Here is a 24,860-nt window from a genome sequence, read left to right as displayed (position 1 = left end):
AAAAAGTAGAAGCTACTCCATAGCCATTTTATAATTAGCAATTCTACTATGCAGTTTATGCTTTTAAGAGATTTATATATATATATATATATATTTCCTAACAAGTAACAAGCGTATCAATCAGATTTATCACCCTTTGATAAATATTGATTATGAACTTGAGCTGTCACTCAAATGCATTCGAGATTAGACTAAAATAAATTTTTACTTGTCCATTTTGCATACACCTAGCAATAAGTGAATGCTATATTATTTCCTCTGTCTCAAAATTTTTTTTATTTGTATATTTTTAGTTACTTCAAAATAATGTCTCGTTTTAAAAAATAAAATCATTCTTATTTTCTTTAATAACCTTTAATTATAACGACAATTTTTGTTCAAAATAAAAATAATTCAAGAAAAAGAAAATAGTATTATAATAATGAAAGTCACCAACGAATGGTATATACGTTTATGCATCATCTTTAACCATAGCAAAAAGAAAAAAAAAGAAATTCATCAAATGACAATATTGAAAAGATCTCTACGGTGAAATATATATATATATATATATATCAAAGATATGAATGAAAAGTTTTTACCGCAATTATTTCTTTGAGGATTATTTGCAGAAAATGAAATCTAAATGAAACATTTTTTTATAAGGTAATGGCCTTTTTATATGAAATGAGAAGGGTGCATATTGGCAAATAACGCCTATCGTACTTCTTTCTTTATTTTTTTGAATTCATGGAAACTTCCAGGAGCCGGTGTGTGCCACGTGCACTAACCTTTTTTCTTATCGTCGTGAAAGTATGCATGAAGGCTAATGATGACAGTGAGTCACACTAAGATTCCATTTGAGAATTCAATGAGAATGCTTCCACAATCGAAACGTGTATTTTCTGATTGGATTTTTTCAAATGAAGCTTAAGTGATGATTCCAATATGAATTACAATCAACAAATAGTAGGTATGCTCTAATATTTTGTAAACTGTGATAAAGAAAAGATGAAACTTTTATAATCGCACCAAAAAAAATACGTTCACGTTCAAGGCGGTGTTGAAAAGAAACAAATATATAAATATAGAAAAAGCCTTTTTTTTTTTTTTTTTCCTTTTACATTATATATGCCATGTGAGGAATATGAAGCCTCGTTCACACATGCATGGGCGACAAAATATAGTGTTTCTTAGTCTCCGGATTCCGTGTTACCAGAAAAGATGCCTAATTGGTCAATTTTTGCTGCCAGATAAAGATTCTGTACTGAATTTGACAAGTTTTTCAATTGGGCTTTATAAGGCATTCATTATATTAATTGACAAATACATATATATATATATATTTCCTTTTTCTTATCCCAAACACGGTTTTGCTAAAAGGCTGAAAACTTCTATGGAATATAAAAAATAGTGTATCAAAAACCAAAACTGATCCAAATTAATTTATGCTGTTAAATATTTAATTTAAAATTAATTATAAATGAAAGAATTAAAAAATATAATATCATATTAGATTTAATATTAATATATGTGAAATAACAGAATGTAACAAATTTGAAAAAAATAATAGGCAAAAAAACATAGTGGAACTTAGCTTTAATAATATATTAAATATTTAATTTAAACTTAATTAATAATAAATAAAAGGATTCAATTGAAATATATAATAAAAAATTAACAAACATAAAATAATACCATTTTAACAGTTTTTATATGCTAAATATACATCTCAACAATCTATACAAGCAAGGAACACTTTTGTAAGAACTGCTATTGATATCTCAATAGCTGTTTGCCTAAAATGTTGGCATAAAGTTATTGTACCACTTTCTGCAAGTATAGTTTTTTGGTATGAGTGACAAAATTTATAGATAAATAAATTATTTAATTTTTTAAATTAAAATAAAAAATGTCGTATTTAATAATTTAAAATAAATAGTTATAGATCGTATATTCAAGATGATCCAAATAAATAATTACTATAAAATTTGATTCCAAATTTTTATTATTGAAAAAAAAAAATTTTAACCGATTAAATCAATAATTTATTAATACTACAAATATAATTATTTTTGCATATTTGACGCATAGTCACACTGTCTAAAAGCTTCGCATCCCAATAAATTGATCAGAAACCTACGGTGAATCCTTAAACCAGCGGCTAGCCTAGCTAACTAAAACCACGTGTAGTTGGCTAATTATAAACATAAATTAGAAAGCCTAAAAAGAATATTTGAAGATTTGAATTGGATTTAATTTATTTACCTATTAATTCTAAAAAATTTTATAAGAATGTTTAAAAGATGCATGGCCTTTATATCTTAAAGGATCCGTTTGTTTTACAAAAAAATGACTTCTAAAAAATGATTTTTATATTTTTAAATATTTATTTGACGAAAAATTAGTTAGTAAAAAAAAAATGATTTATTAGTTAATGAAAAATAATGTTATTTTTTTTTTAAAATTATTTTATGGATTCAAAAAGATAAAAGATATTTTTTGAAAAAAAACTGTTTATGAGTAAAACTATTTATTAATACTTTTGAGCATAATTTTACTTATAAATAATATTATATTAATTAATAAATAATATTATATTAATAAACAATATATTAATAAATATTATTATGAATAAATATTATAATAATATATTAATATTAATAAATAAAGAATAGTAGATTAATAAATCATATATTAATAAATAATATTATATTAATAAATATTATAATAATAAATATTATAATAATATATTAATAAATAATATATTATTAATTATTATTAATAAACAATATTATAATATATTAATAAATAATATAAAGAATAATAAAAAGTTTTATTTTAAATATTTTTATATTAACATAATATTTTAATATTAAATAATATTATTAAAATATAATTATTTTTTAATATTAATAATGTTAATAATAAATAATTTTAATATATTTTAATAATAAATATCTTTTAATTTTTTAATAGTTATATTTATATTATTTGAAAAAAAACAAATTTTCTAAAAAATAACCAAATAACAGAAAACATTTTTCATTCACTCATCCAAATAACAAAAAATCTCTTTTAATTCAAAAATTATAAATATTTTTTAAAAATTATTTTTCAAAAATTATTTTCTATAAAACAAACGGAACCTTAGATTTTAAAGCCAAGAACAAGAACAAAGGAGATGATAATCACCCACTTGCATTATTGATGAAGTGATCAAAGAATAATATATGATAGGCATATTCACATTGCCAGTCAATCCCTAAGCAGATATTCTCAAGTGTGCAACTTGCAACTCCAGCTACGGGCTACCTCTATATAAAGGATTGATCTGGTCTTTCATCTGCATCTCAATTTCCTTCAAATATCCATCTAAGAATTTTGGAAAAACAACATTAAAATGTCTTCGTTACAAATCACAACCCTCTTTCTCGTTGCTGCTGCACTGATGCTTGAGGGGTCAAATGCCCAACTTAGTGTCACGTTTTATGCTAAAACCTGCCCAAATGTGTCAAGTATTGTTCGTACTGTACTACTTAATGCTCAGCAAAATGACATTTGGATTTTTCCGAAGCTCGTTCGTCTTCACTTTCATGATTGTTTTGTCCATGTAATAATTTGCTGTATACTGTTATATAGTCCATAGTACCATGTGTGCGTCTAATTTGGGTTTAAGATTCTATATATGCTAATGTGAATCTCTGTCTTTGTCAATGAAATTACGTGCAGGGTTGCGACGCCTCCCTTCTGCTGAATGGTACAGAGAGTGAAAAAACAGCAACCCCCAACCTCTCAACAGATGGATATTCTGTTATTGATGATATTAAAACAGCATTAGAACAGGTCTGCCCTCGCGTTGTCTCCTGTGCTGATATTTTGGCCCTTGCTGCTCAAATTTCTGTTTCCTTGGTAGGTTATTATTAAAGCTACAAATCATTTGTATTCCAATTTCCATTTAGCTCTAGAACAATCTTAATTTATAATTGACCTTCCACGAGCTTTTATTACGTCGTCCAATGAGAATAAGACTATGTTTACTTGCAGGGTGGAGGTCCAACATGGCAAGTCCCACTTGGAAGAAGGGATAGTATGACCGCACACCGAGAAGGAATTGGAGCCATCCCATCTGCCCATGATAGCCTCGGCAATATCGCAGCCCAATTCAAAAGCATGGGACTTGATTCCACCGATCTAGTCGCTTTGTCTGGTAAATAATAAGTAAAATCCATCGAGTCACAAAAAATATATATTGCACAAGTGTACATGAATTTTTTTGCATTTTGCTTCTCAGGTGTACACACATTTGGACGTGCTCAATGCGCTTCTTTTATGGACCGCCTTTACAGTTTCAACAATGTATCGGGGAAAACAGACCCAACCCTTAATGCAACATATGCAAAATCACTTAAACAATTATGTCCTAAGGGTGGAGACCTCAAGAGGTTAATTGATCTTGACGAACAAACTTCTCTATCCTTTGACAACAAGTACTTTATGAACCTTCAAAACCATCGGGGACTCCTCCAATCTGACCAAGAATTGTTTTCCACTAGTGGGGCTGACACTGTGGCCATTGTCAACAGGTTTGCAAACAATCAAAGTCAATTCTTCGATAGCTTTGCTAATTCCATGATAAAGATGGGAAACATAAGCCCCTTGACTGGAAGCAACGGAGAGATCAGGCTTGATTGTAGAAAGATCAACTAGATTATATAATGTTCTGCAGATCATATATGTGCAATTGTCCGCAGTTTTCCTTCTTAGTTTTTACTTTTTTTTTTTTATGAGTTTCTGTTTCAAGTTATCAATTGTAACAAGGGCAGCAATATGCTTGTCCGTATATTTATGTTAAAAAAGGAATTAAAAGTTTAAATATTGGCTTTTTTTTCTTTATTATAGTGATGAGTTCCCTTCTTTCCGTATTAATCATTTTGAAAATCTATTTTAATATATATAAATAAAAACTTAAATTCATATTTGTGAAATGTTTTTTTATGAGATAAAATAAAAGTTTCGGATTAAAACAAATAATACCTAAGGATTGGGAGTGGTCCTCTACAGTTACCATTTGAATCAACAATACTAATATGGTTCAGCTCTCCTTGTTCTGCTGTTCTGCCATTTGCTAGTAGTACTAGTAAAAACTATGAAAGGAATGCAGTCCTTTGATGTCTTAGAATAATAAATAATTGCAAAATTTTAGTTCATTATTCATTCTTAATGAGTTGTGGTACCGAAAATCCGATGCTTCGTTTCGAATCCAGAGCTAGTAGTTCAAAACGTCATGGTTGCCACCAGCCAAGTAGTGGAAGGCACAAACTACTGTAATTTTGAATATAGAGAATATCCATGGAAACCACACAGCAAGGGATGGAGACCAAACTACTATAATTTGCATATGGTTTCTTTTTTGTTTCCTTTTTCCTATTACAAAGCTTGGGTGAGTAGGAGTAATGATTATTAGCTCGGAGAAAAATGAAATCCATTGCTGTTTGCGACCAAAGACCTGGTTACTGGGGCCATTGACGCTCGTTTTTCCTTCGCTTGATGTTTCCATCAAGTAGTGCGAAATGCGAATAAAGTGAGTTACCATTTATCATCCTATGATAATGATTGATGGTCCATTGTTGGACCATTTGCTTGTCACGGCTTTCTGATACAGAGCACATTCCATTTTAAGTTTGTTGGACTCGGACTTCAAATAAAATTTACTCCACTATTCAACAAGGGACAAAATAGCAGTCGATTTCCTAAGCTTGTATCATTTGATTAAAATGCCATTCAATAACCAAGTTACAAAGAGATTGTACTTTTTTTGGTCGTTGAATTTAAATTTATTGAAAGATTACAAAAATGTATTTTTTAATGAATTCATTAATTTTGATGTAAAAAAAAATTTTGGATCTGCTAAAAAAATACCGGACAGACTCCAAAAGTTATTTCCTTATAAAAAAATTTGTACAGCACATAAAGCTTAAATCTAATGAGTTTTACCTCTATGTGAACATGGATATGCAATTATCCTTCATGCTTCTTTGAAATAGAAATTAAAAGTTGAAAACTCAAACTCAGAAATTGTCGTGTTAATTGCCACCGAAATCAAGAATTGAAAATGAGGAATAACAATAACACCATCGTTATAATTTTTTAATATCTAACGTTTAACTCAAATCATCACATCAGATAGGCAATTTCCAGGAAATTATTAGTATCATTATCAACTGTGTCACCATTAAACTTATAAACGTGGGTGGAGTTGGCGTGTGACGTTCAATGAATTTCATTTTGAGTAGTGTAAGCCTTTACCTGACTTTCGTCAATTGCTGAAAAGCTAAAATCTTTTTCGTATTTTTAATCGATCAAACGAAGAAGGAAAACTTACATATTCTTAGAACCACGCCAATTAATAAATTATACTTCTTTTGCAGCTCTTCTATGAGCATCACTTCCCCTTATTCTCCTTATGTCCCATTTATTTTATTTTATATTTTATATTTATTTTTAAACAAACTCAACTTTGATTATTATTTTTTAAAATGCTATGTTGAATTAAAATTTTAAAATATGTCAAAATATGAAAAATTTTATAATTTTATTAAAAATATATAATATCAATTTTTGATTCCTTTAATTAAAAAGTAAAAGAGAACAAATAAAATGAGATGGAAGAGAGCTGGTTTTAATGAATTTTAAATGCCTCCAGCGAGGATGAGGGCTTAAAAGTAGGATATTCTCACCTAACCGGCTAAATCAACAAAAAGCAAATATTGCCTTAGTTGAAAGTAAATGGAGTCTGGTGGGTTTTGGTCTCTTGCAACTTTGGGAAGCCAGTAAGCCATTATGGAAATAACTGTTACAATTAATCACCTTATTAGGAGTATTGGCCATAATAGAAAATTTTCTTCCTTTTTCTTTTTTTTTTTAATATGTTTCTGCTGCATGTGCATGTCCAAACGTGGAATTGATATTAGGGATGTAAATGAACAAAATTTTCGATGAATTATTCATAAATATATTTGATTTTTGTTTGTTTATATTTATTTATTAAACTTAACAAATAATTTTAAATAGTATTTTTATATTTATTTATTAAATAAATTGAATACGAACAGAGATTTATTTGGTTCGTTGATATTCATAAATAAATTTGTTTAAAGTTTGTTTAAAACTTATTCATTTATTGTTTATTTATTATTTATTTATAATAAATTTGTTTAAAGTTTGTTCATTTATTATTTATTTATTATTTATTTATAATAATACTAATAAAATTATTTTTTTATTTTTTATCTTAATCTTGTGTTTGTTTATATTCATTTGGATTAGGATTGTAAACAAATCAAATATAAATAAACAAACGTATGTTTGTAGTTTATTTGTTTTTTTAAGAAGTTTTCAAGCTCAATTCATGTTTAATATGAAAATTGTTCTATTCATTTGAGTTCAATTCATTTAAATAATAAGTTATTCACGTTTGATTTATGTTTGATTTATTTAAGTTAAACAATTTTATTCGTAAATATTAAATAAATATGTTTATAATCAATAAATAAATTTAAATAAATAAATTTAAATAAATAAACTCTAAATGAACATAAACGATATTTACTTTGATTCATCCTGTCAGAATTCTTAATTTACCGGTTATTACTACTTCCGATTTCACAGTTTCTTAACAGTCTGGCGACTGGCAATTGCTACATCTTCTCTTGGCATCTGAGTTTAATAGTGTTGCCAATCAGACAATAAAAATAAAGTGAAATGTGAAACCTCAAAAGTAAAGCTGGATGAAGTTAAAGGCTGAGCTTTAAAACTAAAAGAGTAAAAAGATGAATATAGCAGAATAAGAGTTGGGCTAAACAAAAGAAGATCCTTTTGACTTTTATTACAAATGAATCCTAATTGGCTCCTAGAATATTAATCCATGTCTCTAATAAAAAGATAATGAAGTTTCATATTTGTTGTAGATTGATTGTTGGTTTAAGTATGTAGCAAAATAGCAAATGTCAAAACAAAAGAAAGTCTCCGATGGCATGAATCATCTATATATCCAACTTCTTTGGCCTATAAGAAAGGCCCTTTTAAAATTCCCTGATAGCAGCAGCCCCTCATAATGAAACATTGAGAGTTGTTGAGAGGAATGAATGAGAAAATGTCTTCTTTCCAATGTATAGTTGCAACCCTTTTCTTTGCGCTTTTGCTTCCACCAGGATCCTTAGGCTGCACATTGAGTCCATCATTTTATGATGAAACAAGCCCGAAGGTATTTATCATTATTCGGGAAATCATTAAAGATGCTTTGCTGTCTGGTCCTACGATTGGTGCTAGCCTTCTTAGACTCCACTTCCGTGACTGATTTGCTAATGTAACAAACCCAATCTTATTATTTTAGAATGACAAAAGTTCCTTTTTATTTTTGGTACAAGGGGCGGCTTGCACTCGGCAGTTCCTTCCACAAGGTGAGGTCCCCACAGTTTTGGTAATTTCTCGGACAGACAGGAGTTGATTGGGTTTGATGATCGTTTCCGAACTAAAGGTATAGTTTACCGGAGAGTAGAGTTGGTTTTGGGATTGAGCCTGCCCATGCAATGCAAAATGAAAATGTTGGGTTTTGTGAGCATCAACTGAGCTATCTTTTAATACATCTTTTTGGGTACTATGAATTGCGTCTCAATTAACGTATATGTTACAAGGAGGGTATATATAGACGATATCAAGTTTAGATATTCGGAATTTATATTATGATTAAAATGCTGAAGCTAATTAATTTACCTCTTCACAACATTCAGTAACACTTTGCAAATTACTAATGAAAGCAATTAACTATTGACTGAGAAGGATCCTACATTCAAAAAACCAAAAGCTCAAGGAAGGTTTTTTTATTGCATTGCTGTAATAAAATTATTCACATACAAACGAAGGAATGAAGAACATGAGAAATTCTTCAAAAAGAAAATTAATAAAAAAAAGGGGTGAAAAGAAAGAATAGAAGAAGGAAAATAACATAATGAAAATTGGGGTCCTTTTAAGCGACGGATGTTGAAACCGTGACTTTTGGTTCTAGACTTATGGATTTAGAGGTTTTTTTTTTTTTTTAATTCATTCACATAACGTGAAAGAGAAGAGAATTACGAGTCCAAGGCTCAATTATGGGAGCCAACGGATGCTGACGACGGAGGACACGACGGTGCCAGCCGTTGGGTGCCGAAATTTGAGATTTGTGGTGGCATTTAGATTTGTTTCAGGAAAGGAGAGAGAAAATACCATATAGAGAGAGAAGGGGAGAGTTGAAAGTGAAAAAAAAAACAAAACAACAAAAAATGGGGCATTTACCAAACAGGAAACCGTGCCGTTTAGAGGGCAGATCTGTGTCTCAGTCCAAGGGCAACACAACATATTCATAGCCAGGTCCAAATGTCACGGTCCGTACATTGATCCAACTCAAAGGTTCAATTTGAGTTGAGTAATAGTACCAAATTTAGCAAGATAGAGTCTACAAGCCGAAGGGACAAGGCCTTGAGGCGTACTAAGGTTCTAGGATGTAGGAAAACGCTTAGAATATTGGTGCAGGTAGTGATTAGGATTCCAGTAGCTTAAGCCAAGTAATCAAGTTCGATAGAATTAAGACAGTTCAAAGCGCGGGTCTAGGCACGGGCATTGCTGGACACAGACTTGGATCCGTCCAATATAAACTCCCATTTGGTTCAAACTCTATAATGATTAGACCTAGGAGTTTCTAGAGAGCCCAGTGCTCAACATCATTTCAAAAAATCAAAGATGCTAGGAATCATGCTACAAGATCATACCCCTTGGAATTAGGGATTGTATTGCTAGGATCAAGGGATCACTTCTAGAATCAAGGGATTCATTGTAATATGAAAAATTAATATAATTTTTAGACTTTATGAAAGTCCTTATGTCACGAGTAGAGACTCAAGTTCTGAACTCGCGCGGCTTCGAGACCCGGGCATTCATCCTTACAACGTCCCAGATCAGCCTGACCGTCACGGTTCACACCCTTGTGAGGTATTGTCTGCTCTGCCCCCTGATCTCACGGTTTTGTCCTACAAAAGGTGCCTCACAAGGAGGAGATAGTGTGAACCCTTATATATCCCAGTGACCCTTTTATTATGTTCGATGTGAGATTCAGGACTCTTCCTTAGGTCCGTGATATTCTTCCGCATCTAACCTCGTGATACCCTCGTCACGGAGGCTGGCCACCTGCCTGCCTCCCTCGAGGTGCTTGGCGTGGATCGAACGGTTTAGGGATGGCTCTGATACCACTTGTCATGGGTCGAGACTCAAGCTCCGAACCCGCGCGGCTCCTGGACTCGGACATTCACCCTTCCGGCGTCTCAGATCAACCTGACCGCCGCGGTTCACACCCTTGTGAGGTATTATCCGCTCTGCCCCCCTGGCCTCATGGTTTTATCCTACAAAAGGCGCCTCACAAGGAGGAGATAGTGTGAACCCTTATATACCCCAGTGACCCTCTTATTATGTTCGATGTGGGATTCAGGACTCTTCCTTAGGTCCGTGACACTTAGATTAGGCTAATCTCAACCATTCATATCAAGGGGCCTCAACTATAAATAGAAGGCTCCCCACCCTTATTTGTACACATACACAAAGCAACCATTAAGTAATACAACTTTACTCTTACTTACTTTTTGTTGTTCTTTCTAGCCTTTCCCCGAACACATTGTATGCCTTCTATTTTGTAGTAGTTTAGGCAGTTAGGCCTTGGAGTATTGAGTGCCTAAGCACTAATATGATTAAAGGTTGATCTTGGATCGAAAGAGTCCATTCCTAGGTCCATGAGCCACGTGAGCCTAGAGTTTAAGTCTCAGCTCATGACAAGTGGTGTCAAAGCATTCTAGCTATCTCTTTGTATTCTTTGCTTTCTTGTTCTTTTTGCTTTTCGGTGTTCTTTGAGTGTTTCTCTATTCTTGAGTTTTTGCAAGCTAACTTAGGCATACGAAATCAATTATCTGTCTAAGGCCACATGGAGTTTGGCTTAAGATCAGATCTCGTAAGAGTGCTGTTGTGCTATGGGTGTTCTATGCTAATATGCTGACTAATGCTCACTAGTGCCTAACAAAGTGATGGTTGTGTGTGTTGGTGTTGGTTTGGGAACCAAAGCGAATGTGCCTAAGCTGAAGCCATTCATGGGAGGTGGTTCTACTAAGGATGTGGACAAGTTTGTGTTAGGCATTAAGCAATACTTTTAAGTGGTAGGGACAACAGATGATGCTAAGGTAAGCTCAACTACTATGTTTTTTAGTAATGATGCTCTTTTGTGGTGGCATTGCAAGTGTGATGGTGTTAGGTGTGGTGAGTAGACAATCACCACATAGGATCAGTTCATGGATTTAATGGTTGTAAGCAAATGGATAAATGCTTTAGTGGATGTAAGAACATCCTCTTTGTTCATATCTGGTGATGTAGCCTACTTATTCATAAAGAGACTGGTACAATCAAGATAGTTAACTCCAAAGAGGTCCCAACCATTGAAGTAGCATATGAAGTGGAGCTTTAGCTTGGAGATTGGAAAGGCAAAGAGACCTTAGAGGTAATTCCACTTAATGATTATGAATTTGTGGTTGGTTTAGATTTCTTTAAATGAATTAATGCATGAATAGTGCCTTTTGCCAACTTTATTTGTATATTGAATTCCCATTGTTGATTCCTTGTATTGATAAGATGTGAGTCTGGGTTTGGGACCAAGGTGCTGTTGGCCATACAGTTTGCCAAAGGTGTGAGTAAGAATGAAGACAGCTTGTTGGTTGCACTGAAATTGGATGAGCCTAAGGAGTCAAGGTTTGACACCCCTTTGGAAGTGCTAGAGGTGTTGGAGTCTATAATCTGGCTAGCGCCATGATAGTTACTAAATCCTTAGTACATTTCAAGCAACAGGACATGTTTGAGTTTTCCATGCCCAAATACAAAGGTAAGGGCAAGAGAGATCAAGAACAACAATCTAAGGATGAAGATCGTGAGCGGTAGGCCAAAAATAGAGACTAAGATCATTCACCCAAAGATGGATAAGGAAAGCCATCATCAAGGAAATGGAAGCCTAGAAGGTCGAAGAAAGACCGTGAGCCACTTTCTTGCTTCTTATGTGATGGACGGTAAAGAGTTTGGGACTACTATAGGGTGTTCTCAAAGTTGTTGCCAATGATCCTAAGTATGAGCCAAAATGAGGCTCTATTTTATTTCATGAATGGTTTGAAGCCATAAGTAAAGACCATATTGCAACAGAAAGGCGTGCAGGAATTAAGTTGGGCCATTACAATAGTGGAATTATTGATCGAGTTTGAGTGCACCAAGTCTCAAAAACCTAAGAGTAAAAACAATAGTGGATGAGACATAGGTAGCAATTTTTCATCCAATAAAAGGGCTATAGAGAAGCCTAGATTTCATAAGGCCAACAAAACTACCATGGACAAAGGCAAATAGCAAAAACCTTAGAGTTGTTTTTTATGTGCCAATTCGTATTAGGTCAGTGAGTGCCCTAACGTACAAAGCTTTCAACAATCGAGTGGACAAAAAGGTTGTCTAAAAACAAGGGAAGCAGTGATGAACAGCACTGAGAGGAACTTAAGGTGATACGGCTAGGTGCTATTTGATATTGTCGAGAGGTTGGAACTTTTGAAAAAGCTGAAGAGGGGAAACAAGTAATAGTTGAGGGCCACAGCATGAGTCATAAGGTACAACTTGATCCCTCTTAAGAGAGTGTGGAATGGGTAACTTAAAGAAAGAAGAGGAAGCATCAGCAGCGCGAGAGAAAGGGACGATTGCATAAAAGTGTTAAGAAACATTAGATCAAGAGCAGTGAAAACAGTAAAGTACTTGTTTGGGTATGGAACCGAAATGATGAAAAACTAGTTTGTAAGGTAAGAGACGGAATCGATGTACATAGCGAGTGCATCATTCCCATAGCAATGAAGGCATTGTTATAATAAATAAGGGAAAATGTCATGGTTTGCATACTAGTCCAGGCCAAGTGGTTTGATCTAAGTAACAGTACTAATTTTAATGGGATAAAGTCTACAACCCAAGAGATCAGCCCTTGAGGCACATTGGAGGTCAAAGACGTAGGAAAATAGCCCAAAACATTGGTATCGATAGTGATTAGGACCCCAGTAGCTCAAGCCAAGTGATCAAGTTTGGCACAGTTACCTAAGCGCGAGCATTAGCGATGGTCCAAGCATAAGCACTGCTAGACATAGATCTAAAATCATCGAAGACAATCTCCCATTTGGTTCAAACTCTATAATGATCAGATTTAGGAGTTTCTAAAAGGCCTAATGCTCAACATCATTCTAGAAAGGTCAAAGATGCTGGGAATTGTGCTACAGGATCATATCCCTTAGAATTAGAAATTGTATTGATAGCATCAAAAGATCACTCCTAGGATCAAGGAATTCATTGTAATATGGGAAATTAATATAATCTCTAGACTTTAAGAGAACCATTAGATTGGCATAATCTTAGCCATTTATGTAAAGGGGCCTTAACTGTAAAAAGGCCTTAACTATGAATAAAAGGTTCCCTCACGCTTATTTGTACACACATATAAAGCAACCATTGAGTAATACAACTTTACTCTTGCCTACTTTATGTTGTTCTTTTTGGCCTTTCCCCAAACACTTTTATGTGCCTTGCATTTTGTAACAGCTTAGGTAGCTAGGCCCTAGAATATTGAGTGCCTGAGAACTAGTTTGATTAAAGGTTGATTTTGGACTAAAAGAGTCCATTCCTAGGTCCAACTGAGTAGCTAACTGTGCACTTGACCTGAGTTATCCTGAGCATATTTGAACCGAGCAACGGACTAGAATGTTGAGTCGCCTCTTACTTTCAAGTCGCTAACCAACATTGATCGAGCTATAAAACCATTGACTAAGCCATTGATTACTTTGATTAAGCCATTAACTAGGGGTAATTTTTATTATCTTTTTATTTCAATGCTTTTAAAGTTTTTTATATTTTTATTATTTTTTGTTATTAATTATTTATTTTTTAATTTGTGAATTAAAAATGGTCAAAAAATAAAAATAAAAATAAATGAAAACAAATAAAAATCTTTTTGATGATGGAATTAAAATAAAATCACAAGTGTTAATTTTATTAAAAACTCTTAGGTGAAGAATTTTCCTAAAACTTTGACAAATATGTTGTGATCTTGCTTGATTTTTTTTTGTGCTCCTAGTTCCATCGATTGAAAGTTGTTTTAGTAGAGAATACAACCAATTCAAAAAGAACTTTACAATTAAAAAGAGTTTTAATTTAAGAAAAATTGTTCTTTTTCCATTAGAATTTTGGTTTTTGAAGGAGTCAATAATAAAACTCTTTTCACCAAAAAAAAAAATCGTTCAAATCAAAATTTCAATTTTTTCTTTCATATTCTTTTTTTTTTTTATTTTCCATCTTTTATTTTTTCAAAAAAAAAAATAAAATAATATATAAAATAAAATAGAACCAAAAATTAAAAATAAAAGAAAAAAAAGGCCTAGATACTTAAACACAAACCAATCCCAATTAGCCCATTAAGGTCCAAAAATAGTAATTCAAACTTTAATTGGCTTAGTATAAAGTCCAATTAAAATCTTAACACCCATAATTATATTATTGGACTTGAAATGAATTTTTCAAAGCTGAAACAAATTTTAAAAAATCTTAAACAAAATGAAGTGTCTATAATCGGTAGGTTAGAAAACAAATTTAATGACAATGGGTAATAGCAACTAGGGGTGTTCAAAATTTGATTTTAACCGAATTAACTAGCCGAATTGATTTAATTTGATTAATTGATCGACCATCAAATTAATTTTGGTTGGTTATCAAAAATGATTTAAAAAAATTTTTGTTTTCTGATTAATTCAATTTAAAAATCAAATTAACCCAAATTTTAATCAAAATATAATAAAACCTATATATATAACTAAATATATATGAAATTGTTCATTTTATTTCAAGTTATTAAAGTTTCTAACTTAATATTTTGGTATTCAAAAATTTGGATGATTTTATTTAATTTATTTTAAATATAACAAAATTAAGAATTTAAAATATAATTTAACTTAATGTATTTTATTATTTGATAAATCAAAAAAATAAACTAAACTAAGCAAATTAATTTTGGTTGGTTAATTTCAAAATTAAGAAATTTAGTTTGATTTAATGAAAATAAAATAAGATAATTTGATTAATTCAATTTCAGATGATTTAACTCAAAATTAACCAAACCAACAGAATGAACACTCCTAATGACAATGGATAAAAGCTTCATCCATATTAAGTAAATTAGTCCAATTCAAAAAATAAATAGTCATTTTTATTGATTTTTTTAGAAACATATCTAATTCATTAGAAATATGTTTTTTTAACTTTTATTTAGAGAGAAAGAAAAGGCAAATATAAGAAAAAAATACTTTGAGTAATTTAATCAACACCAAAATGGTGCTGTTTAATAGTGTCTAACCAGCACAGAATTTGCAAACCCGATCAGTTTGCAATATTTTTTAAAAATATTTTGATTTGATTGTTTTATTTTATTATTTTTATAAATTTATTTATCTTACGTAGTTATTTATTTAAATTTTAAATGAGCATAAATTTTTATTAGTTAAAAAAGAATAATTTTTTAATTTGAAAAAAATGAAAATTATTATAATAATTAGATTCTTAAGAAAACGCAAATCCTTGATTTCTGAGAGATTTCTTTTTCAATAACAGTAATTTCCATTCATTTTCAAGCAAAACACAATATAAAAAATTTTTGAAAATAAATGAAAACTATTTCAAAGTTAAAATTCTTAAAAATTATAAATGATTTTTTTTTTTAAATTTTTAGATGAAAATTTTTTCTAAATTTGACTCAAATGATAAAAAAAATTAAATAAAATTTAAATAATAATAATATATTTATTTTTAAATAACAAAAAATAAAAGTTAAAAATTTATCACCTCCCGTAATTTAGTACAAGAAAAAAATCCTATTGTTAACTAATATGTTCTTTCTACCAAGAATTTTGAAAAGTTAATGACAATAGAACCAATTACTACTAAATTTCCCAATTCAGTTAAGTATCTTGAAGTTGGAATTATGTGATACTACAAGCAAATAAGAAAAGTAGAAATGATGTGCTTATATTTTATACAAAATGTGTATATATATATATATATTTTTTTTTTTGTGCATAGAATTGAAATGAGGACAAACACTTGAAAGCAAGAATAAAGTTAGAAGCAGAGGTCATAAGTGATTCGTACTTTGACGTTTATATCAGTGGAGTAAAAGAAGAGGACAAAAATAGATAATGAAAGAATGAAAGGAATGAGTAACTTAGCATTACTTGCGAAGAGAGTGGAGTTTTTATACCTAAGCTAATATGGCTAAGCTAGACCTGACATGGTATAAGCCTGGGTTGACAAGGCCTATTAGTCTTCAATGATCAAATAATTATAGACACCTAATTTTATTCAGATCGATTTGAGTTTTTTCGGCTTGATTTTAACTTTTCAATTTGAGTAGGGTTAAACACTTTACTTGCATTTATCTAATCAGGCTCATTTAATCTTTGTCTTAAATCAACCATTTTTGAATCATTTTGCATAGGTCAAGATTAGTCCAATTTAATTTGGATTGATTCAGAGTTAAATCATATGGGTTTGAAAACCCAAAGCTTAAAAGTCCAAATCCTTTTTCTTAAGCCCAAAGCAATTGATTAGGTAAAGAATAAAAAATAATAATAAAAAGAAAATGGACAAAAAAAGTAAAGAAAGTTGAGTGTTAACTACCATAATAGTCATTTGCCCCTTTTTCTCATGTTTTTGCCTCTCAAGCTGTCTTTTCATTTTTTGCTTAGCATTTTTCCCTCCTATTTTGACCATAGACTTTTATCATCAATCGGTGATTGACGCAATGCCCAAAAATCAACAAGCTTCTTTGCCTAAAAAGTTTTTACAACCATCATGTTCAGCCAAGGTCTATAGTATGGGGAAAAATAGGGGCAACAAAAATCTACACAATGAAAATGGGGAAAGTTCATAGAATACACACACAAAGGGAGGGAGCCAATTTCTTAGAACTAAAAAAAAAAAAAAATCCTAACCAAAACCTAAGCCATCATGATCACTACTAGGCAACCATCGTGACCCAATCGTAAAGCCTATCGCCAAAACCATCCCTATAGCCCTAAAAGCTCTGTAAAAGAGAACTTTGTTAACCAAACTATTCCAGCTAGCCCCCAATCCCTAGCACCCACCATTTGATAATACCTATTTGGCTAACCCTTACTACTTCCACCATGACCTAGCCCACCAGCCATTACTATGAGCCTTGCTCACCACCAACACTAAGACCAAACATAAAAATTCTTCTCAAACTTGGAATATACCCTCACCTCACCAAAACCATTCAATTGAATTAGAACCAACAACCCCTTACTACCATTGATAGCCAAAATAAAAAAGTAAAAAAATCATCTCATCATGTGAAGGGGAGCACAGTGCCAAAAAAAACTAAAAGTAAAAGAAAAAACAAAGTGAGTTTCAGTTGAAAAGGGGTTTCAAGTGAGGCTTTAGGTCTTAGTTGGAAAGAAAAAGAACCAAGATAAGAAAAGAAAGTTAGAAACCATAGTAGTAAGGATGCATAGCCCCAATTTAGGCTAACTCACGACAACAATTTTTTGGATGATCAAGGATGATGAAAAAGGATAGGAGAAAGAGGAGAACAACATATTTTGATTTTGACGAATCGAACGGTGGAAAAGAGGTTTTTGGAGGATTGAAGTTTCAAGCTTTTGGCTTAGATTTAGAATTATGAAGACTGATTTTGAAAAATATAAGCTTGGATCTGTGACAAAAAGGCTAAGGAAAGTGTTCAATGAAATTTTGGGTCGAAAGAGATACCAATTAACGATGGCCAATAGCGAAGCCAATGACAGCTAGTGACAATTGATTGTCACTTTTTGGGTTTAAGAGAGGCTATTTAATCTTTTAAAAAGTAAAAGAAAGTTTTTTTTTTAAAGGAACGAAGGAAATGAATTAAAAAAAATTTTTAATAGGTCCAAGCCCACCATAACTTAAGCCCACTGATTTACTCAAACTTCATCACTAAAGATTTTTATTTCTAAATCTTTCATTAAAGAAATAATGCTAAGAATAATAAAAATAAAAGATTTTAAAAATAAAATAAAATAAATTAATTGCATTATGTGATTTTTATTTGTGTCATTTATTTCATATATGGTATTACATACATTATAGTTGGTGATAAATGTGAAATGAAAAAGTAAAATTTTGAAACAAGAGGATTGTTAAAAATAAATGCCAATATTCCTAAGTAAAAATAAATTTTGTGCCTTGCCCAGATACCAATGGGATTCCTAATAATTATTATTTATAAAGGATTTCAAGGATTATTTTGAGAATCCCAGGTTGAAAAATAATGTTTAAAATTTCACCTAGATATAGAGGAATTCAAAAAATATTTTGAAACCCAAGATTTTTGTTTTATCCCTTTTCCACAAAAAATAAAAAAATTAAAGGAATTATTTTAAATATTAGAATTAAGGCCATTTTTATCAAAACTAAGGAATCAATTCGTACCATTTTTAAAATAGAGATTGTAAGGATGCTAATATCGTAATTGTACTCTCAAGCCTATCTCTAATTTCAAAGATCAAATTTATCCTTTCTGATAAATTTTAAACTAGTTTTAAGATTTTATTAAAAAGATAAACTTTTTAAGTGACTAATCATAACAAACAAAAAAAGATTGATGATGACTCTCCTTGTTTTAAGATTTTAAAATTTTTGTCTAGCAATCTACAAATAGTTAAGATAGCTTGGTGACTCCACTGGGGACATCATTTTTTTAAAAGGTCAGATCAAAATTAATCATGTGTTATCCTAAGTCTTGATTTAATGCTATAAATTGATATTTAATATTAATTCCTTTATTTCATTTTCTTTAAAATTAAAAAAAAAATAAAAACAAGGAAAATTTTGCAAAAGTATACAAATAATATTTTTTGCATTCAAATTTATTTATGTTAATTGTGGCATTTTTTTAATAAATTTTTGGGAATTGTAGGAAGTGTCAAAAGTTTGTTTGTTCCTTCATACATACAATGAGATGTACATTACATGTGTGAGCTCTATACCTGATCTTTTACCATTTTAAAAGGGAGTGAAGTGCCTATACTCTTGTAAAATAAATACCTCTGCAATAACTAGTGAAACACTCCCACTTAGATTGACCTTTTTCTATTTGCAACCTATAGTGGATAAGGATTGTGGTGTCTTATTAGTTTATAATGGATGATGATGTGAGGTATAATTTAAAAAACTTTAGATGTATAAATCTCAACTTAACAAATAGTAAACCTTAGGTGACCGACCTTAAGTAGAGCCATATCCACCTTTTTTTTTGTTGAAATTATCTTAATTAGGATACGTGAGAAACACTCTAGTACAATCTGTATCTAGGGGTGATAATGATGCAAATAAAACTAAAATTTAAAAAAAAATTCTTTTCAATAAATTTTCTTTTGATATACTATTCGATTTGTCTATTGTGTTACCCAAGATTTGTATATTCAAGAAAATATTTAAACAAAAGACTTTTTTTTTTGTATTTTCCAATAATCAAAACAACAAAATAACAACAAAATTTTTTCAAAAATTCAAAATAGCAAGTTTTTCTTAATTTTTTTGGGCTAAATAATAAAAGCAAAAGTGAAAAAAATCCTTAAATTATGTTCATTTTATGTGTTTTTTTTTTCATAAGAAATATGTAACACTCATACTCAAATTAATCCCTTTTCATTTGTAACCCATAATGGATGAACATTGGGGTGCCTTACCAATCTATAATGGACAATGATGTGAGAAATAATTTGTAAAATTTTAGACATATAAATTTCAACTTAGCATATAGTGAACTTTAGGGGACCAGCTTTAGGTAGCACCATATCAACTATTTTTTTTTTTGTAAAAATTACCTTAATTAGGACACATGAGGAACACTCTAGTACAATTTGTATCCAGGGGTAATAATGATGCAAACAAAACTAAAATTGTAAAAAAAAAGAAAATTAATATTATTTTCAATAAATTTTATTTTGACATATTATTCAATTTGTCTGTTATTTGCCCAATATTTGCATCTTTAAAAAAATATTTAAAAAAAAGGATTTTTTTTTTGTATTTTCCAATAATCAAAATGAAAAAACAACCAAACAACAATAAAATTTTTTCAAAAATTCAAAAAAAGGTTTTCTTAATTTTTTTAGGCTAAATAATAAAAGCAGAAGTGAAAAATATCCTTGAATTATGTTCATTTTATGTACTTTTTTTTATAGGAAACATGAAACACTCCCACTTAGATTGAACATTTTTCGTTTGTAACCTATAATAGATGAGGATCAGGGTACCTTGCTTATAATGGATGATGATGTGAGAAATAATTTTAAAAACTTTAGTTATATAAATCTCAACTCAGCATATAGTAAACCTTAGATGACCAGCCTTAAGTGGAGCCATATCGACCTTTTTTTTTGGGTAAAAATTAGCCCAATTAAGACACATGAGGAATACTTTAGTACAATTTATATCTAGGGGTAATAATGATGCAAATAAAACTAAAATTAAAAAAAAAAGAAAAATATACTTTCTAATAAATTTTCTTTTGACATACTATTCGATTCGTCAATTGTCTGCCTAAAATTTGCATCTTCAAGAAAATATTTATAAAATAAAAGGTTTTTTTTTGTATTTTCCAATAATCAAAATGAAAAAACAATAAAACAACAACAAAGTTTTTTCAAAAATTCAAAAAAAAAGTTTTTCTTTATTTTTTAAGGTTAAATAATAAAAGTAGAAGTGAAAAAAATCCCCGAATTATGTTAATTTTATGTGCCTTTTTTTCATAGGAAATATTTTTTGGAGTTTTTATTTTTTTCTACAAAAAGAAAAAAAAAAGAAAGAAAATTTTGATTTTGAATGTTGTTCTACCATTTATATTTCATTTGATCATTTTTATGTTCATTTTCAGCATTTTTTGTATTTGAAAATAATAAGGTCATACATACACTTCATTCATGCATAAATATCTAAATGGTAATGTGAATTTCATTAAATTTGTATAGTAAATGCAGTGCATTTCATGTAAACATTTATTTTCAAGCATATAATATGTAAAGGCATGTCATTAAGTATGTTTCATAAGTCATATACATATATCTCATTATTCAGGAAGTATGGCATTATGTTTTAGTCATGTGGATTCATGAATGATATAATTCTGATAAAATATGCATTGTACAAATTGCATTTCATGTAAAAACAACTCACCACCATTGCAACATGATATTGCATTCCATGCATACATATTTACTTAGGTGTTATGATTTTTGTTCATTAAGGCATCATATGGATGTAAATATTCATCTTTCAAGCATCAATGCACCTCAATAACATTTTGCACCACTTATGCATCCATGATCATGTCATGCACATTCACTATCATGTAAAGTAGATTTGATCTTGCCTTTTTCAATAATAAGGGTTTAGTAATGTTGATTATTTGCTAAATATTTTGAGAAAAGCTTTATTCACAACATAGATAATCAAAAGGCTAGAATTGAAATGAAAAAGCTCAAAAGGAGATTAAAGAGAAGATGGCTAAGATGCAAGACAGTAAGGATAAACAAATGATGGAACTAAAGCAACTATTATTATGTTTGTCAAAAGGTAAAGGAATTACCGATACATCTGAATCAAGGGAAGAGGTTAATGTTGAAGAATCATTATACCTATCAAGATTCACTCCACCCCATGCACAAGTTTCCCAAGGCATATACCAACAGCCAATAAGAAGGCAACCTCACATCTATAGAGATCCTTCTACGAGTTAACCATCGGTTCATGTACATGCCAACCTGAGATCCAATCTTTTTTATCATATCTCAATACTAAACTTAGATGATCCTAGGGAATATGAGAGGTTGAGAAATTTGTTGAAGGCAATTAAGAACATAAAAATGCAAAACAAGTATGAACTACTAGATGAGTAGCTTAATGCAATAAAAGGAAATGATGTCTTTAGGAGTGTCGACACAAATAAGCTCAGTCTGATCCTTGACTTGACACTCCCTGCAAGATTCAAAAGTCTCGGATTTTGAAAAACATGATGGAACTAGGTGCCCGTTGTAGTCAACCCATTTTATTTGTAAATTTTTTAAAAATTGAAATGGGTTTCGATCGTAAAGTAGGCTTGATTGGGAAACCTTTGGTTTAAAAAGATAAAAGTCTAAAATTTTTAATTGTAATTTGATTTTAATTTCAATCTTGATTTTGATTTTAATTTAGATTTAGATTTTTTTAATTTAGTTTTGATTTTATGTCTGTGATTTATTTTGGTTAAAAAAATGAAAGAAAAAAGACAAAGTCAGAAAGACAAACAAAATCCAAAAATAAAAAATGAGGGATTTTGTTTGGGATTCAATCTTATATTCAATTTTGAATTTAATGGTTTGATGAATTTTTTACGGTTTAATTCATACAAGACCAAATCATAGAAAATTATTTTAAATCAAATAAAATCTTGAATATGGTGGAATTGATTTTTTCCAAATTAATGAAGTATGAATCTCTTTGTAAAAGGCCTTAAATTTGTGAATAATGGAGAAAAAAACATAAAAATCAAAGGGGAAAGCATATACAGAAGCAATCAAGCAATTTGAGATGTTAAAGCTTTCTAGGTTCTGGCTATTCAATGCAGGATGTTTCTGAAATCAATTATGGGACCCAATTAAGGTTGTTGAAAAATAGCTTGGGGAATTTTGATTTTTGGGGTCTTGGGGAATTTTGTTTAGGTTTCTAGGATTATTGAAAGATTTTGAAGAAGTTTGGAATTTTTTTTTTTTTTGGTTTCTAGAATTCTTATTTTAGTTTTTAAAAATTTTCTAGGGAAATTTTTTAGGTTTGGATTTTGGGCTTTTTTCTTGAATTTGGTCTTTTGATCTGATTATAGAGTTGCTTTAAGTTTTTAGGCTTTGAGAAAGTTATTTTGATTCTGTGTAGGTGAGTTTTATTTGAATTTTTTAACAAGTTTTTAAGTTTTTTGGTGAGGTCAATAGTGGCCAAAGGAATTTCCTAATGATTGATTTTTAGGTTCTTGGATTTTTTAGGAAATTTTAAATTTTTTGGTAGTCACTTGAATTTCCTAGCATCAGATTTCGGGTTTTCTTATCAGGATCTAGGGAGCTTCAATTTTTTGTTGAATGTTTAGAAAGAGAAAATAAAGAAAAAAGTCTAGAAAGAGAGTGAGCAAAAGGATTCTGAGCAAAAGAAAAATTTTTGAGCTTTATATACCTATCACTAAATGGCAGTGCTTTAGGAATAAAAGTGCCTAGGATCTATATGTTTTTCCATATCCGGATCCGACTTGCGTGCAACTTGATTTGTCACATTGTTCCTAGCTATCAAGTAGAGACGAACCATCCTAGCCAAGCCAGTACAGTTGTCTGTTGTGCCTAAAGCCAAGCCGAGCGTACCATAACCTTTGGTGAATTTTTTTATTTAATTTATTTGCATTTAATTATTTTTCTAATTTTTATTTGAGTTTTTTTTCTCAAAATAAAAAATGCTTTTCTTCAAAATAAATTCGTGAATCCTACCAAACTATTAGAGGATTTTTCATGGATTTAAATTTTTATGAATTCTACTAAACTATTAAAGAATTTCATAACCTAATTTTTGTAAAAAAATAATTTTTATAAAATCCTACCATCATATTGGAGGATAAATTTTGACAAAAAATCTTACTAGTATATTGGTAGATATGTTTTAATACAAATTATTTTTATGAAAAATAAATTGTGAATATCTAATGATAGAATTACTAAAAGCATTACAAATAGTAATCTTTATGTAAATTCCTAGGTGAAAAAATTTTCTCTAAATTTTACCAACATATTAGAGAATTTAGATAAAACATTTTGATATCAAGGTTCTAAATCTCATTTGTTATCACCAATAAGGTTTTTTAATTAAATAAATCCGATGATAAAGCTTCTTCAACATGGGACACTAGTTTCCATGAATACTCTTGAGGTGAGAAAACTATCTTAAATTGCTACCAAACTAGTTGAGTAATTTTAAGATCAATTTCCCATAATTAAATTACTTGGTAAAACTATAAAAAAATATTTTAAGGTTTAGATAACTTGAAATCAAATTGATATCATCTTTTGGGTGGCCATTGTGAGGGTGCTATAATCTTTTTCACATGTAACCATACTCTCAAACCTAAAATCTAGTTTCCTAGACTAGTGTCTACAATTTAAAGATACCTAAGTCAATCTTGGGACTTCTCTTTAAAATTAGACAGATTCAGTTAGGTGACCAATCGTAACTAAATAAAAAAAATTGGTAGTGACTCCTTTAAATACATGTCTAGTGATAGGTGCATAGATTTATATGTTATGATAGTTTGTGACTCCACTGAGGATATCGAGGGTTAGGATAGTAAATGATTTCTTATTATCCAAGCCTAACTTAATAAATTTTAAAAAATTTATTTTTTCATTTTTCTTCTTGTCTGTATTTTATTTATTTACTTATTTATCATATCAATCCTTCACTTGCATAGGCATAACATGAGCTCTACACTTGAGTTTTATCCCTTAAAAGGGAGTAAGAGTACCTATGCATTCATGAGATTTCATGTCTTCTCATAGGCTAACGAAAAAACACTTACTCAAATTGAACTTATTCCACTTATAACCTAAAATGGGTGAAGATTGGGGTACCTTACTGGTTTGTAACGAAGGGAATAATTTGGAAACCATTAGATTGTCAAACCT

General features: G+C 30.2%; 1 protein-coding gene across 2 annotated transcripts; it reads left to right on the top strand.

Moving 5' to 3' along the window:
• The first annotated feature begins 671 nt into the window (after nucleotides 1-671).
• LOC111285721 (peroxidase A2-like) lies at nucleotides 672-4,878 on the top strand. Of its 2 annotated transcripts, XM_089763345.1 has the most exons (5): nucleotides 672-802; nucleotides 3,426-3,592; nucleotides 3,712-3,891; nucleotides 4,027-4,189; nucleotides 4,274-4,878. In XM_089763345.1, exons 1-5 carry the CDS (start codon nucleotides 730-732, stop codon nucleotides 4,687-4,689), a joined length of 999 nt encoding a protein of 332 aa, XP_089619471.1. In that variant the 5' UTR covers nucleotides 672-729; the 3' UTR covers nucleotides 4,690-4,878. The 2 variants fall into 2 exon arrangements, with proteins under 2 accessions (XP_089619471.1, XP_089619470.1); XM_089763344.1 differs by lacking the exon at nucleotides 672-802 and having other exon boundaries at nucleotides 3,253-3,592.
• Nucleotides 4,879-24,860: the final 19,982 nt, after the last annotated feature.

This window comes from Durio zibethinus, chromosome 6, assembly GCF_047325235.1.
Source record: "Durio zibethinus cultivar Kanyao isolate XHJ-2024 chromosome 6, ASM4732523v1, whole genome shotgun sequence".
NCBI lineage: Eukaryota > Viridiplantae > Streptophyta > Magnoliopsida > Malvales > Malvaceae > Durio > Durio zibethinus.
Note: the sequence above shows the minus strand (reverse complement) of the source record. Positions and strands in the feature narration are given on the sequence as shown.